This window comes from Molossus molossus, unplaced genomic scaffold (genome assembly GCF_014108415.1).
Source record: "Molossus molossus isolate mMolMol1 unplaced genomic scaffold, mMolMol1.p scaffold_m16_p_8, whole genome shotgun sequence".
Classification (NCBI taxonomy): domain Eukaryota; kingdom Metazoa; phylum Chordata; class Mammalia; order Chiroptera; family Molossidae; genus Molossus; species Molossus molossus.
The window spans coordinates 87,413,697-87,430,000 of NW_023425402.1; the positions used below are offsets into that span (position 1 = coordinate 87,413,697).

Sequence of the window (16,304 nt, forward strand, 5' to 3'; positions counted from 1 at the left end):
CCATGTTATACATTAGCTCCTCAGACCTTTTTTATCTTACAGAAATTGACTTTTGAGTGTGAATGTTGCATGGGAAGTTCTAGTTCTAGAAACAACAAAGCACTTCCTGTTTGCTTTTAGGTGGAATCTCCAACTGATAAAGCAGGAAACTTCTTCTGCTCCAACCACTGGGACGGGGAGAGTCTGAACACTCAGCTGTTCACACAGGCATCGCCCGGGGCAGATGTGTCGGTAAGTACACGCCCCTGTTAAGATCCACCGGTGCCTCGAGGAACTCTGCGTGCCAACAGGGCTGCTGTGGTTCCAGCACTCCTCGATGCATCATTGAAACATTCTCTTGCGGGATTAGTTCCTTCCGATTATTAATGTTGCATATACATTTGAGATTTTGTTTATATATCGGAAATCAATTCTGTTCTATTGCAGAGTTGGTCGTCATTTGTTTTCTTAGGATTTGAGAGTTCTTGCCACTTAAAAAATCTGCTGTATGTATGTATGTATTTAACATGAAACAAAATGGTAATTTTTACATTTTCTTTTGATTTATGTGTTTGTTTTCTAAATATAATATTTCCTTGTTAAGTTGTCACTTGGTTGGTTCTATGTAGCATGTAGGGTAGTGCTAACCACGGTGGCTATGGTAGATGCCTTTTACTGTGCCCTGTATCAGATTGCTTTGGTTACCACCATTTTTAATAGACTTTATTTTTTATAGCAGAGATTTCCCATATACCCCCTGCCCCACACATGCACAGCCTTCCTCACGATCAACATCCCCCCTTAGAGTGGTACATTTGTTACAGTTATCACATCCAGTGCCTGTATTTTATATTAGGGCTCACTCTTGGTGTTGTAAATTTTATGGGTTTGGGTACATTTATGACATGTATCTACCAGTATAGTATCATACAGAGTAGTTTCACTGCCCTAAAAATCCTCTGTGCCCCACTTACTTATCCCTATTCCCCCCTCAGCCCTTGGCAACCAGCTGATCTTTTTACCGTCTCCATGGTTCTGCCTTTTACAGAAAGTCCTAGAGTTGGAGTCATACAGTATGGAGCCTTTTTAGACTGGCTTCTTTCAATGATACGTACTTTTGTTTCCTTCTTGTCTTTTCATGGCTTGGTGGCTTATTTCTTTTTTAGCACTTAGTTACCACCATTTTTAAAGTTTGCAATTTGTAATGATTGTCCTTTATGATGAATCAAAACTAGTAACGATTGCTAATATTTACTCAGTATGTACCCCAGTGGTAAGTACTATTTTAAGAGCTTTGGATACATTGACTCATTTAATCCTTTCAACAACCTTATAAGGTTGGTAATATCATTTCCATGATACCAGCTGAGAAACTGAGGCACAGGGAGGCTTAGTCACCTTCTCAAGATTATATAGCTAATAAATGGGGTTCTGGGTTAGAATTCAGAAAGTCTAGTTTTCAATTACGCTTTTAACCATTATACTATATTGCCACTAATTTGTACCTCTGAAATATTTTTGCACCAATATAGAAAATAAGTAGTTCTCTCACCAGAGATTAATAAAGCTTTCATTTTTAATAATTCATTTAGCAGATGTTTTCTGAGTGCCTATGTCACGCCCAGCTTTTTTTCTTACTGGTGTTGGCCGCCAGTGGGATTAGGGTTAGTACATAGTTAAGTCCTCTTTTTGGCTCCTTGAGAAGAGACTTCCTGGCAGATACCTGCATTTTCCCCCACTGTTGTGTCACCTCATAGCAATCTACTCACTGTTCTGTCAGAATTGTGTTGGCTCTCATATTATCCAACCTAATTCAAATTTCAAATTATTGTCTTTCCCTTTAGAATATTCTTACAAGTTCCGTTTTAATGATGCCAGTATCAGAAGATGAAGACAGTGTTCTCAAAGCATTTACAGTACCAAAAACCAGGTCCCTGGCGAGTCCCTTGCAGGTAATTACTATTCAAACATTGGTATCTTAAAAGTCATTCCCTAGGGGTAGGGCTGGGCGGAGTCTGTCCCTCACCCCGGCCCAGGGCCCAGTGCAACTGGCAACAGTTGAGGTGGACCATCCCACCCCCAATCAGAGCTCCTCTCTCCATTGGGGGTGCATAGGACCCCCGTGGGCTATGTATTGTCCACTTTGATGGTCAATCAGTTGGTCCCTTGATCGATAATCAATCTTTTGATTTTATCTCCAATTAAACTGGGGCTTTCGCTAGAAAACAAAAACAGAAAAGTCATTCACTGAAAAACTGTCACCTTGTTATCTTGTTTTTTTTTTTTTTTTGACAAGATTTTAGACATAGAGGAGTACTACTTCTGCTTTGAAATATTCTCTATAAAGTTCATGACTATAGTTTATGTTTTGTTCCAAAATTTTTTTATTCTTTGTCATTAAGCCATCAAAACTCAAGACTATTTAGATTTTAGATGAAGTTTGAAATGAGTTAGCTAAAAAACTAATTACAATATATTTGACTATCAGAATAAGAAAGTCAAATGTCAGTGCCATGTGGCTATGACCATCTGCCGCTGGGTTTTAATATCAAAAGAGATTTCTCTTGTAACTCTGAGGTTGGTATATGTTAATGAAATACAACAATTTTCAAATTAATCCTGCACCAAATGTAAACAGTAATGCAAATTTACTCCCCTAAATTATTTAAAGTAGTTCCCAACATAAATAGCCCAATACCCAGCCACCTGCAGAGCGCCCCCTCCACCTCCCTGAGCTACACTGAGGGGAACTTCACAAACCCTGGAGCACATAAAGAACCTGAATTGAGAAGTGGACAGTCGTGTGTGCTGCAAGTTAAGTGGAATAGGATGTGTGCTTTGAGAGCTTGCCCTTTCTTCAAAGGGAATTCCCATCTTTGCAGAAGGCCTTCTCTCTCCAAATTGTGGGCATCTTAAAACTTCCCCTTTTAAAGTATTTGTGATATTTAGCATTGTTTTTTAAGTGATACAAATAATGTAATGCAAATAAAACAGCTGGAAGGGTAATAGGCACATTTTGATGCTTAACTCAATCAGACCGTTTTCTTTGTGGCCTCTGTCTGAGCCAGCTGCTTTGGTGAAAGGTGACTGTGGACCAGTGTGGCTAGGCACACTCGGCACTTGTGCGGAGTCTGGAGAGGTTCCTGAGTCAGTCAAGTCCGTGTAGGCCCCATGTGCAGAAGACTGAGAATATCACAGAGAACTGGGAGATGACAAAGGACAAACTCTGCCGAGGCATAAGAGGGAGATAGAAGGTGGGTTAGAAGGATGTCCAGGCAAAGGTAGCTATTTCAGAATTTACCTAGTGCCGATCCCGGCTCCAGAATGCAGATACCCTCGTTTTCTTTCCCTCTCCCTCCCTAAATTACTTGGCCCTCGCTTCCCACAGCATAGGACTTGACTGTTATTCGTACAGTAAGCTAGATTAAGTTTTATATATATATACGTTGTAACAGCCTGGGATTGGACTTACATTTATAGTAATATATAAAAGGGACATTCTAAATTTCAAAGAGCAAACATGTTAATTTATTGGGGGGCAGTTATCATTACTTAAGTAGTTATGATTAAGGTGAAGATCCTTGGTTATTTTCCTAAAATCAAATCCTAAAAGCTTTTGACATAACCAAATAGTGTTTAGCCAAAAAAAAAACACAAACAAAAAACAAAAACCCTTTGAGCTGAACATGGTATTGATATAAAGTATATGTTGTATAAAATTGGCAAGTTGTCAGTACAGTTGGCCCTTGAACAGCATGGATTTGAACTGCGCAGGTCCACTTATATGTGGATTGTTTTCAATAAATATATAATAGTAGGCACTACGTATCCTCGGGTTTTGCACCCACAGATTCAACCAACCTCAGATCACAAACAGTATTTTCAATCTGCGATTGGTTGAATCTGCAATTGCAAAGGGCTGACTGTATGCATTAAAGAACATAATTTTATATAAAGGACTTGAACATCCGTGAATTTTGGTATTTGTGAGGTTCCTGGAACCAATTCCCCAAGGATGCTGAGGGATGACAAGTTTTAGGGGAGTCAGAAGTTATACACTGATTTTCAACTGCAGAGGTCGGTGCTCCTAACCCCCACATTGTTAAAGTCACTTGAATTTATAAAATATGGATTGTCCAGATTTTTACATTAGAGTTTTTAATGCTATTGCATTTTTTAAAAATCAGTACGGAACTTTATTATCAACATATTCATGTTTTATTTCAGGAAAAAATTTCTTATCTTAGAAACTCAAAATTAAGTAGTAGCTTTATTTTATTAATATTTACTCTAGCATATTAACAAGGCCTCTTTGGCACCGTACAGATTCTAACATCTGCATACTGAGGTTAAGCCAGATATGTATATCACATGGTGAAGGTGATATTTGTCCATTCTACTAAACTGAATATATGAGACTCAAAAAGTTCAATTTTAGAGTCCATGCTTCTGTCAGCACTATATGGTTTACTGATTTACACTGCTGAAGTGTATTTTAATAACCTGTTATAGTAGATAATTAATTCATTTTGAGAACCATTTATTAAATGAATTAATGCTACACACCAACTATATCCTTTGTTTGGTGACATAGAGATCTAGCTTCTGATACCATAAAAATGTGTGATTTCTAACATGTTTCAAACTTTTATGATAAATATTGGAAAGTGCATCAAATAATCCTAAATATTTAAACATATATTACCTATACTTCATATGATCCTAGTTCTACAAGATTTATATAGGTTTTTATGCAATGTGGTAATTTTGTTTATTTAAAACATAGTGCTTTATCATGTGTTTCCATGATAATTTGACCTAATTAGGCAGATCTCTCATGGATGATATTACCGAACATATTGTGCCTTTGTTAAATGGCGTGGCTATTTGACTTAGTACTTTCTATAACCTATAACTTCTGTAATTTGTACTTATAATAAATGAAATATTAAATGAGGTTTTAGCCAAACTTTATATTTTTATCATAGTGTTTTTAATTAAAGCAACTAAATATGATTCCTAAAATAGTTTAAAATTCTGCTATATCTGAAAAATTTCCACTTGTAATAATGCAGTATTATATAAATATTACCTATCCTTCTAATTATCTAAACAACTTTCCTTAGGTACAAGAACAGTTTATTGCAGACTACTGTAACTGAGCAGTTGTGTTTTCTGTCATTTTATTTTTAATCACCCCAGCTTAACTATGGGAGTAACACTTTAGATAGCAATTACGGTTTTTAAGCCCAGATACTGGGCCTTTGTGGTTCAGCTTCTCGTGCACATATAAATGCACATGCTTATACAGAAATGTGTGTAAATTACATTTGATATTTTAAAATTAGAACTGCAAAAAGTGATGGGTTTAATGTTTCATTATAAATCTCAACCATACATAAACATATAGAAAATATTCTATGACTTAGATTTAACAACTTATTAACATTTTCCCATGTTTACTTCATCTATTTTTTAGGAAGCGTTCTAAAATTCTAGACAATACAACATTTTACCCTTATGTATCTCTAAAAGTAAGGACTTTTTTTTTTTTATCCTCACTCGAGGACATTTTTGCATTTATCGTCAGATAGAGTGAGAGGAAAGGGAGGAAGAGAGAGAAACGTCGATGTGAGAGAGACACATCGAGTGTTTGCCATCCACATGACTCCAACGAGGGCCAGGGACAAACTGCAACTGAGGTACATGCCCTTAGCGGGAACCGAACCCAGGACTCTTTGGTCCACGGGCCAACACTCCAACTGCCGAGCCAAACCAACCAGGGCAGGACATTTTTGTATATACCCTGATACTGTTATCACACATTATTATTAACAATGCTTCCTTGATAGTGTAATTCTTGGACTGTATTTAAATTTCCCCATGAACCCAGAAAAGAATCTTTTTTATTTGGTCACAATTGAAACAGTTTCACACATTGCATTTGGTTCTTATGTCTCTTAAATCTCTCTTAATCTTTAGACCAAAGCTGTTCGACGGAACCTCTGCAGTAGTGGAAATGTTCCTTGTCGTGTACTGCTGTCGTGTGTGGCTAGTGCCCTGAGGAACAGCATTTTCTATTGTATTTCATTTAAATGGCTTTAATTTAATAGCCATGTTTCCTTTTTCTCTTCCTGGAAACCAACCATTTCCCCAGGGTGCTCTGACCATTTTAGTGGGAAATACATGTAGAGCCCAAAGTCGGGTGCTAAGTATGCCCATTTGTTATCTGAGCTGTCATTGAGAAACAATACATTTTAAGAAATCAGAATTCTCCATATATCCCCTAATACATAAACTATAATGTTTAAATAGAGGCGATTGTTAGCCATTATGCACAAATATAACTTTATTTGTACGTGATGGCTAACCATGTTATATTTGTTTTTAAAATTATATATGCTGAATTTTTTCCCAAAAGTAATTTGTGGTAGCTACATAATCTTATAATTGTTGGGTTTCTTGTTTTGTTTTCTTTTTTAAGGTGCTTTAATTTTAAATTGTAAAAGCAGACAGAGATTCATAGTTGAAATGTTCTGAGACGTTTTGTGTAGCTCAGAATATGTAAGATTTTCATGTTGCACCATTGTTCCATTTTTCCCACGTTGTGGGGTGGAGGGTAGAGGTTGGAGTCTAGAAGCTAAAAAATGATCACAGTGAGGAAATAAACATTCAGCCTAGAAAGCTTGAGCTGTTCAAGTTACCCTGAGAGAGCTCTCAAGAGAAGCGTGCACACTTACACACACACACACTCTCACTCCTCAGCAAAAGAGGTGCCTATTTTCCTCAATATGCTTCCAATTTACTTTACATCTTGAAATAAATACATTTCACCACCAAACATTTCTTAAGATCGACATTTTTATTAGTAGATCTGAAACTGTACTTAAGTTATAAGCCTTCTGAACTTCTGTATTTTTCTCTTAAATTATAATTTCCTTTTATTCCTATTTAAAACCCAAGAGTAAAAGATGTGTTCATATGCTTTTTACTCACTCACTTTCCTCTTTTTGGTAACCACAGAATGACAGCCTTAAATTTTAATTTCCTGACTTGGCTTGTCATGGCCTTACTTTTTTTAAAAAGTGGGTTTAAGTCAATTTCTCAAGCCATTATTATTTAAACACATTTGCACAGCATCAAAGAATCTTAAAATGTTACTGCAAGCAATTGAAACTCACTTTTTCATGTCCACGTGTTCTGGAGTGCTCCTATTTTTATATGACTTGCTTATGAATTTTTTTTAAATAGGGCAAAACCTTTTTGCATGATCAGCATTGCTGACGAGTGTAATAAATTAGCTTGCAGGCAACAGGAGCCTGGGTTCTAGTCCAGATGCCATCATTTTCTAATTGCATGCATGTCTGTAATTCATCAGCCTCTTCAGACCAAAATGTTCTTGTCTGTAAATAGGACCATCATATATCCTTCACTCATCATACAAGGTAGCTATGAAGTTCAAATGGACATAGTAAAGCTTTCAAAATGGCAGCCCACTTGCGAGAGTACACTGGTGGTATCTATTATTAAGCGATGGCTACGTGCAGCCCTGTCCTTAGAAATACAGGCAGGGAGGCCTCACCAACGGCCAGCTGTGGTGTATTATTTCCTCTAGCGCACTCTGTCTCATTCCCTGTTCCACTCCTGCAGAACTGTGTCAGTGGGTCACCAAAGAGATAGCTGATTCAACTGATTCCTGAAATAAAGGTAGTCAAATCGCTTTGGTGCTATAGAGATGAAACAACTGATTTACTGGTTTTCTCTATTTTTTTGCTACTTGTGTTGGCATGCCAACAGATATGGAAACAGTCTGTCTACGTGTGACATCGAGCTCTGGGCATTTTTTAGTACAGTGCGCTGTTGGTGGCCTGCCCCCTGGGTACGTGTATACTCATTTGGTTCTCCCTTTGGGTCACTTTTTTCCACTTGTCCTGGCAAGAATTTACATAGCTGTCAGTATTTCAGCAACCTGCTTTTAATGTATGTTATAAAATAAGCAAGCTTGGCAGGTGGGGGAAGGTAGAACTGAGTTTAAATGGTGGAACTGAGGACAAATGGTGATGGGAGGAGACTTGACTTTGGGTGGTGAACACACAATATACAATATACAGACGATGTATTATTGTATATACAGAAGATGTATTATTGAATTGTACACCTGAAACCTATGTGATTTTATTAACCAATGTTAACCTGATAAATTTAATAGAAATGAAAAATAAATGAATTAAGCAAGTTTGCTGGGTACAGTTTTTAGGTTGACCTGAGAAAGGCTAAATTAGTGGGAAGGTACGTCAAGCTCTCCAATTCAGTGTGTCCTGCCCAGATATGACAAGATGTGGACTTTTGGTTTGGTAAACACTATGATATGGAATGTTCCTCGGGCCAGCAAAGGTAGACTTGCTTTAGAGCAATCTGGCACTTGTCTTAATCTTAATAGTCTGGAACTAATTAATGTGACTAAGAAAAGAGCTATTCTTCCAAAAAATTGTGACACCTTAGGCTATGTAATATAAACTTTTGGAAAGTCTATAAACATGTAAGGTGAAGAGACCCCTAGAGATATCAGAAACAAAATCCAAATTTAGGCCAAGTCCCTGCGTATGAGCAATTGTTCATTGAAGCTTGGATAGGAACGAGAGGCACTGGGGGATGGGCAACTTCCTGTCGCTGCCTGGACCTTCTATTCCCTAACTTTTAGGGCCCTTTTCTATGAAAAGTTAGCAACCCTGAAGTTGGGGGCATTAATTGTTTTGTGCATTTATGCATAGAGTGGCATTTATGTGTGAGAAAAGTTTGTAATCATTAACCTTACATTAGTGACTGTTTATCTCAGGTTCATCCCTGACTATAAAGATTTCTATGTTAACTCTAATACATTTTAAAAAGATGCCCCTTTGGGAAGAAATTCGGACTTCTAGAATTTTAGTCCAAAGTATTTTTTCCAGATGAGTTAAATAGAATAACCAGATCATTCTTATTCTTGCTCTTTTGAACATCATTCATATCTGCTTATTATTAAAAAGAGAGAGAGAAGAAAACCATAACACCATCTCACAAGTTACCTTGGTTTCACAAAATCATCTTTTATGATTTATGCAAATTTCTTATGAGGCCTGTGAATTGAAGAGCGACCTATCTTGCCAAGACTTTTGATTTCAGCAGCGATTGTATGAAGCTGCTGTTGAATGTAACAATAATAGTAGTTGTTGTTCAGCCCGATGAAAAAACGATTCATATTCTAAATGAAAAACATGAAGATAATCTGACAGAAAAGCACCTGCAGACATGGTCCTGTCTCCTTTTATTTCTTCTGTTTTCTACAGAGGATCTGAGTGTTCATTTAAAGTGCCTTAGCAGGATGTCCCAGTTCAAGCTCGGCTATTTACAGTTCACTTCTGCCCCGGGGCAGGTAGAGGCAGATTACAGGATAAGCAAGGTGACTCGCAGGAAAGAGGAGGAGGATTATTCATGTTGAAATAAATCTGGGTAGTGACATGTCTGCAATAGTACCATGGGTTAGTAATTTAACAAGAATTCATGTTCACAAATCTGTAGTTCTTATCAATTCTTTACTGTAAATGGAACTAAAATTTACAGAGAGGGAATAAGGAGGATGCACAGAGATCTACATGGCAGTATTAAAAAATCTTCTCCCAGCACAAAGACATTTAATCCTTGTTTGTCAAAACTGTTCTGTCTGCATGAAAAGTTGGCCCAGGGCCCCAGGGCTTCAGGGTAAGGAGGGAGAAGGAAGTAGCAGAAGAGGAGGCAGCTGCCATTTGGGCTGTTGGACCTGAGCATTTCTTTTCTTACCCAAGTACTCGGCCTTTTGCTCTGCCTCTCGTGCTGCAGGTCTGGGTAGGTGTCCTGAGCAGCTTTATTCATTCATTGTAAGAAGTGCTTGCTTTGTGCTCTCACGGTGTGGAGAAGGAGCTGCCCACACACTTACCTGTTGGCTTTTGTTCCGCACCGTGGCTCTTGTAGGAGAGTCAGGTGTTCCCAGTCGGCTTGCCCTTCGTAGTCCCTGGGCTTCGGGGCGCATGTGCCCCTGAAATGCTCTGCTTTCTGGAATCCGAGTATTTCCGTCAAGTTGGTTTCTTTCTTGGTAAATTCCATTTTGACTTAAGAGAAGAAGCAGATTGAAAAGTTTTCCTTAAAATCCTGATTTAAAATATAAGTACCTTCCTTCTGTTGATCTTGTTTCAAATACCTGGCCCTGGAGGAGAGCCAAGCACGAGCAAAGCGACGAGCCACGTGGGAAATCCACCGAGAACACAGTCACGTTTCCAGTTGGAAACATAATGAACTGATGACGCGTTAGATACTCCTGAACAGATTTGGGGAATTCTGAATTAAGCACCATATTGACAAGGATCAGAACTTGACTTTTACTGAGCGGCATAGTGAAAGCAAGCATAAGACTGTTTCAAATAGTATCTGAGGTGCTTAGTTTACAAGTTTAGAAAATTAATCCTATATTAATTAAAGCACACTTAAATAGAAAAATTCTAAAACCTTGTGAGTAGAGAAGCAGAAACCCTTCCCGGCTCCTCACTCTGACCTCCGTTCTCACTTTGCTTCCCCTCTCCTCGCGTGTGTGTACACGCGCGCTTTCAAATAGGTATCTTTGGTTTTTGTGTGTATCTTCATGTAATATTATTATTACTATTATTATAGTAAATGTCCTCACGCAAGGACATTTTTACACTTATCTTCAGATAGAGCGGGAGGGAGAGAGGGGGGAAGAGAGAGAGAAACATCGATGTGAGAGAGACACATCGAGTGGCCGCCACCCACACGACCCCAACCACGGCCGGGGACAAACTGCAACCGAGGTACGTGCCCTTAGCAGGAACCGAACCCGGGACTCTCTGGTCCACGGGCCGACGCTCTAACCACTGAGCCAAACCGGCCAGGGCTCTTCATGTAATTTAGATTTACATATAGGATATGAGTATATTAAGATATTTCATTTCGCTGCTTCTTTAGTCGCGATCCAGGGACTCCAAGCACTGCCTAGTACTTCAGGGTAGACATCCATAATATTTAACTGTTCGGTCTCCAGTAGTAGTTATACGTCATCCTGCTGCAGTTACTGCAAACGCAAGCTCAAGATTTGAAATGATAACATTACATTTCAGTTTTTAAATTGGGTTTCTCATGTCAATTTGGAGTTTCAGCGCTGCACTGAAAAGTTTTAGTAACAATGTGTTTTAGTAACAACATGTAAGCAATCAACTAAACTAAAATATGGAGTTTGTATGGACAGATACACCCCAGAGAAATGTTCATTTGTTCGAACCTAGAGAAACTTCACTTATTCAGCATTGTTCCATGGATGCCGTACCTGCCCTGGTGATTTTTTCAGGAAAACATGAAATGTAACTCAGAAGTCAGCCCTCACACCTGTCATCTTTGTGATCCAGTTCCAGGAAAATATTGCAATAAACCACCTTGCTATGTAGTAGTTCAGGTTACATGTGGAGCTCTGAGCCTTCAGAGCAAACATGTGTAAACTTGGCCGGTGCCTTTGACGTCAGTGATGAGATGGATGGCAGATCCGGCAGAAGCCAGAGAACCAGTCTGTGTCCTATGAAAGTTTACAAGTTAGACACATGGCACTATAAACCTTATGTCACTGAAACTCTGTTCCAGCCCCTAGGTGAGGAAACCCCATCACCATACCAAGTTCATTCAGAAGTTCATTTGACACCCGTCTAAGCACTCCTTCCCACGTTCCAAGGCCGTGCTCGCCCGACCCCACGACTGTCCACTGATAATGTGAGAGCAGGTGCTTACACTCTCTAGGCCAAGGTCCACATCCTTGCTGTGTCCCTTAGCTGGGTGGCCTTGAGTATGTTCCCTAACTTCTCTCTTCCTTTTCAATTGCCTGGCCTATAAAACAGGTGCAGCGCTTCATGTGTTTGTGTGCAAATTAAATGAGATGATGTGTGTAAAACACTTGGAAGCAAGGGAGGCACACAGTGAGCACTTGTTAAATGTCGTCATTGAATCCACTATATCTCTTCCTCTCCCCCAGGCCCTCCCACAAACGGTGTACAGCTTCAGCTTCCTGTTCCTTTCATACTGTTTCTCCACCTGGGTTATACTCTTCCTCACCTGTCTATCGAAATCCTGCCTGTTCTTGCCCTTTCCCCAGAGCGGTAGTCTTCAAGGTTTTCAACCCGTGTGTCGCAGAATTTTTAAAACGTGCAATACCTGACTAGTCAGAGGCACTGACTTCTTTTCCCTTAGATTGTCAAATAAAAAAAGACAACACAACAATAGCCATTCAGTGTGAATGAATCAAAATTATACCGATTAATTTCTTGTCAGATCAGCAAAAACTATATTTTTTGGTGTGCCACAGAATTTTAGTAATGAGTTATGTGTGCCATGAGATAGAAGGGGTTGGGGCTCGCTGCCCTAGAGCCCTGGCCTGGCAATTCCTCGGCGTCCCCTCCCCCTCCCCCGGGAGCGGCCCCGCCCTCCTGTTACTGCTCCACCTGTTTCACGTGTGTTCATCTTGTCTCCTAAAGGACACCTGAGGCTCTAGAGAGCAGAGGCCTTTCTTTTCGTATTCTTTTGCCCCATGAAAAAGAAAATCTCTTTGATGTTAATACCCGGAATAGTTGTGTGTATGGTTTTTTTTTTTAACTGTTGGTTTAGTTTTGAGCTTAGAAACACCAAATCTGATATCTGCTTGTGTTTCTGCTTCCCTCTCTGCATTGACTGTTCGAGAGCTCGGGGCCAGGGCTGAGGTTCCCATTTAGGCGCCTGCACTTCATGGGAGGGGCTTTTTGTGTACAAATCTCACCCCATCTTCATATGATTAATTTTTTTAACATTTATTTATGACCCTGCCTTGTCCACATTTTAAACCCTGTTATCTTGTCTTTATTTTGTAAGCATCGTACATCCTTTTGGGAGCTAAGTAGGACACAGAAAGAACATATTTTAGTTTGAAGCAACACAGAGGGAAGGCAGGAGCAGAACTGTCGAAGACAGACAGAGGTCAAAGCCACTCCACGACTTACCCTCGCAGTGGCCTTGGCCAGTTATCTCCACTCTGCCCGTCTGTTTCCTGCCCGACTAAGGAAACAGTGAACCTCCTCATGGGGTAGTTGTGCTGCTCAAATGAGATCAGGTGTGCGAGGTGCCAAACACCGGACCTGGGTCTGGATGCTGCCCTTTTAGGTGTTAGTTCCACCCTGTATCTTCCGGTGTGTCTTTAAAAAGTAAGCTATCGTGGTAAATAGATATTTCTCTATTAATAGTTATGTAATTGATATCAAACACCATATGTATGTTGAGTAATTGTTGATCAGTTCTAGCACTTCTGGGAAGAGGACTCAAGCACCCGTGAGTGTGCTTAATGAGTGACCACCCAGCTCTCTCCGTAGGTATCTGGGAAATTATGCTCATTCTTGTCTTTGTAAAACCACCTAACAGGCAGAAGGCACCACGTATGAAGATGTGGCTGGATCTTAAGATACTGATTAGAGTGGATTTTTTTTTCTCTTAGTGATAAACAATTTCTAATCAGTAATATCACTTAAGAATGCTGGATTCCTGGGTGTCGAGGGGTTAAAATTTGGTCTGACAAAGGCCCCCTGGTGCCCACCACTTGCTATCTGGAGGTCAGAATCCCCTCCGCTGGCCCTGCTGGGATTGGGACCCCACCTGTGGGCTGACCTGTGCCCCTGTCTGACCTCGCCTTGCCCTGCTTTCCCCACCAGCCCTGCAGCGGGTCCTGGGAAGCTGCGTCCTGTGGGAAGATGGAAGATCAGGTGACAGCCTCCGGTCCGGCTCGGAAATACGGGAACGCCTTCTCAGCGCGGACTCTGGTCATGTGACACGGTCCAGACAAGCATTATGGTTTTCAGAACACTTCACGTTGACTTAGGATTATTGTTCCTCTCCATGAAACTTTTCATGAGTGGGAGAAGAACCTATTTTTGTTGTGGTACAACAGTTAAGAGCAGCACCTAGTGCATTTTAGGTGGATGAAATCTCATCGGATTTCACCCAACTAAAAGGATTTTTAAAAAAAAATAAATAACAGTCTTACCTAAATTATTAGGTAATGAATTGTAGCCAGTTGTTAATATCTTAGTGCAGATGTTTTTTAAACATAAAGTGATTTATTTGTATTTTAGAAGATCCAACAGACCAGTATTTTTTCATGATGAGGTTTTTGAATTTTTATCCAGAAATGGTACTCCAATATTTCACTTGTCTCAATCACTAAACACAATGCATTACTATAAATGTTCGTTCAATACCATAGAATAATCAAGATTGTAAGTGCTCATTTATGGTTAATAACATTGGAGGTACATTTATTGTACGAAACCATCTTATGAGTTTTTTGTTAGCTTGCTTTAAAAATTATTACTGTATGAAATAGTTTTATAAAAAATTATATTTTTATTCAGTAATTTAATTTTGTAAATGCCAAATGAAAAAATGTGTTTTGCTGCTATGGTCTTAGCCTGTAGACATGCTGCTAGTTTGAGAGGCAGTAGAGCTTTGAACAGAAAGAACACAAACTTGGTGTTAGGTAATTGACTATGCACTAGTATTTCAAACTTTTTTATTTTATATATGTGTACTTTTTTTTTCCTCTTGTAATACATTGGAAAACTTATTTGGGAGATTTTTGCATTTGTTTTTGTCATTGTTTTTTGTTATTGTTGTTACTGTGGGTTTATAAGAGCAAGCATTGCACTTCTTTTTTGGGAGATCTATGTTGTTCATGTTCTATGTTTTGAGTTCAGCCTGACTATTCTTTAATTCAGGTGTTACGTGTTTGATCAGCATTCTCCATGGTTTTGAAGTCTCTGGTTTTGGAACTGCCTCATAGAACCTGTATTTGTAGCTGGAGTTGAAGGACTGGAGTTGGTAGACAGTTGTTGCCTTAACATTTGGTACCAGATCACTAGCACTGAACTTTTGATATGACCATGTACTTACTGCCTTCTAGTGAAATAAAGCTGTTCCCTTATTTTACTTACTTTTGACTTCTCTCTTACTCGTAGTTAGTGGATGTTAATTATACTTTTAAGAGACTGGAGTGAACTCAGAGTTCTCTCTTTTGTTAATTTGCACACCATCTGAACTTCACTTGAAGAAGCCAAGAATTATTACTTTGGAGAAAGAAGAACAAGAAAACCAAGTTCAGTAGTTCACAAAAATAATCATATGTGTAATGACATCTGGGAGGACTCTTCCAGTACCAGTCAGGATTCCAGCAGCATTCGAATTGGGATAATCCAAGGAGAGTTCATTTACAAGGGCACTGATGCTGCAGATATGAGCAAGGAGTAGGAGGACCACAAGTGTAGTGCACATCCTTGGGTACGGGCTTGAAGAACCTGCCTTGTGCAAGGGGAGAGTCATAAAACAAGAGTCCTTGAGAGGAGCCGTGACTTTGGAGACCTTACAGAGAAAGCCAACCGTAATCCTTAACTTTCCTCTGCCTAGCCCTCCCATCTCTGCCAAGGGCCCTCCTCATTGGCAGAATCAAACAAAGAGGGCAAGGGATCACCTGGATGTAAGGCAGCTGGCCAGCCTCCTGGGGCAGAGCCAGTGGATGTTTATCTGTTGGGGCAAGACAGTGTCACGGCCGAGTCATCCAGTCCAACTCCCTGTTTCACAGACGAACTTCCACTGGCTTCCATCTGTCAGCTCAGTGTTCTTTTCACTGTGCTACAATATCCCTTTCACATGGATGCCTTATAATTTCCTTTCGTCACTCTTTTCCAACCCAGACTTTGAATTCTCATCTACGTGATGCACTCGGGTGCTCCTGGAGCGAAGGATTTGCTACCTGTCATTACTCATCTTCAAGGCTGTGTAATATTCTTTGATCATATTACTGATAGATAATAATACACCATCCCAGTATTAGAAAGCTTTTAATATTCATGCACTTTCAAAGTATTTTCCAGGTGCTGAGTCTGCCACTTACTAGCAGTTTGAACTTGGACAAGTCACTAACCTCTCTGTGCCTTTTTTCTTCATCTGTGAAATGAGTTCATTTTTACAACGAAATCTTATTAAATAATGCACTATGCAAATGTTTGTTATTACATATGCCTTCCATAATGAAGTGGTGCATGTCATGTAGCACATCAAATGCTCATCTGGCTGATAATGTGCATTGCCAAGTACAGAGTTAAACTTGGGGTCATATTACAACTATTAAAATAAACTGATGGCAAGAGTGAGCTCAGCATTATGCAGAACTGAAATAAATATTTACTTTTTCACATATGTAACCCAATAACTAGAAACTAAAAACCTAAACTAATGAAAAG

General features: G+C 39.5%; 1 protein-coding gene across 3 annotated transcripts in view; it reads left to right on the top strand.

Annotated features, from left to right (window-relative positions):
• Positions 1-14,994, top strand: part of MYB (MYB proto-oncogene, transcription factor) — a 34,537-nt gene extending 19,543 nt beyond the window's left edge. Inside the window, exons 13-15 of one of the 3 annotated variants that reach the window (XM_036247976.1) lie at positions 121-231; positions 1,824-1,931; positions 13,722-14,994. In XM_036247976.1, the coding sequence (XP_036103869.1) occupies positions 121-231; positions 1,824-1,931; positions 13,722-13,838 (336 nt within the window). In that variant the 3' untranslated portion in view covers positions 13,839-14,994. The remainder of the gene's footprint in view (positions 1-120; positions 232-1,823; positions 1,932-13,721) is intronic. The other 2 variants (XM_036247978.1, XM_036247977.1) reach the window with 2 other exon arrangements.
• The last annotated feature ends 1,310 nt before the right edge of the window (positions 14,995-16,304 follow it).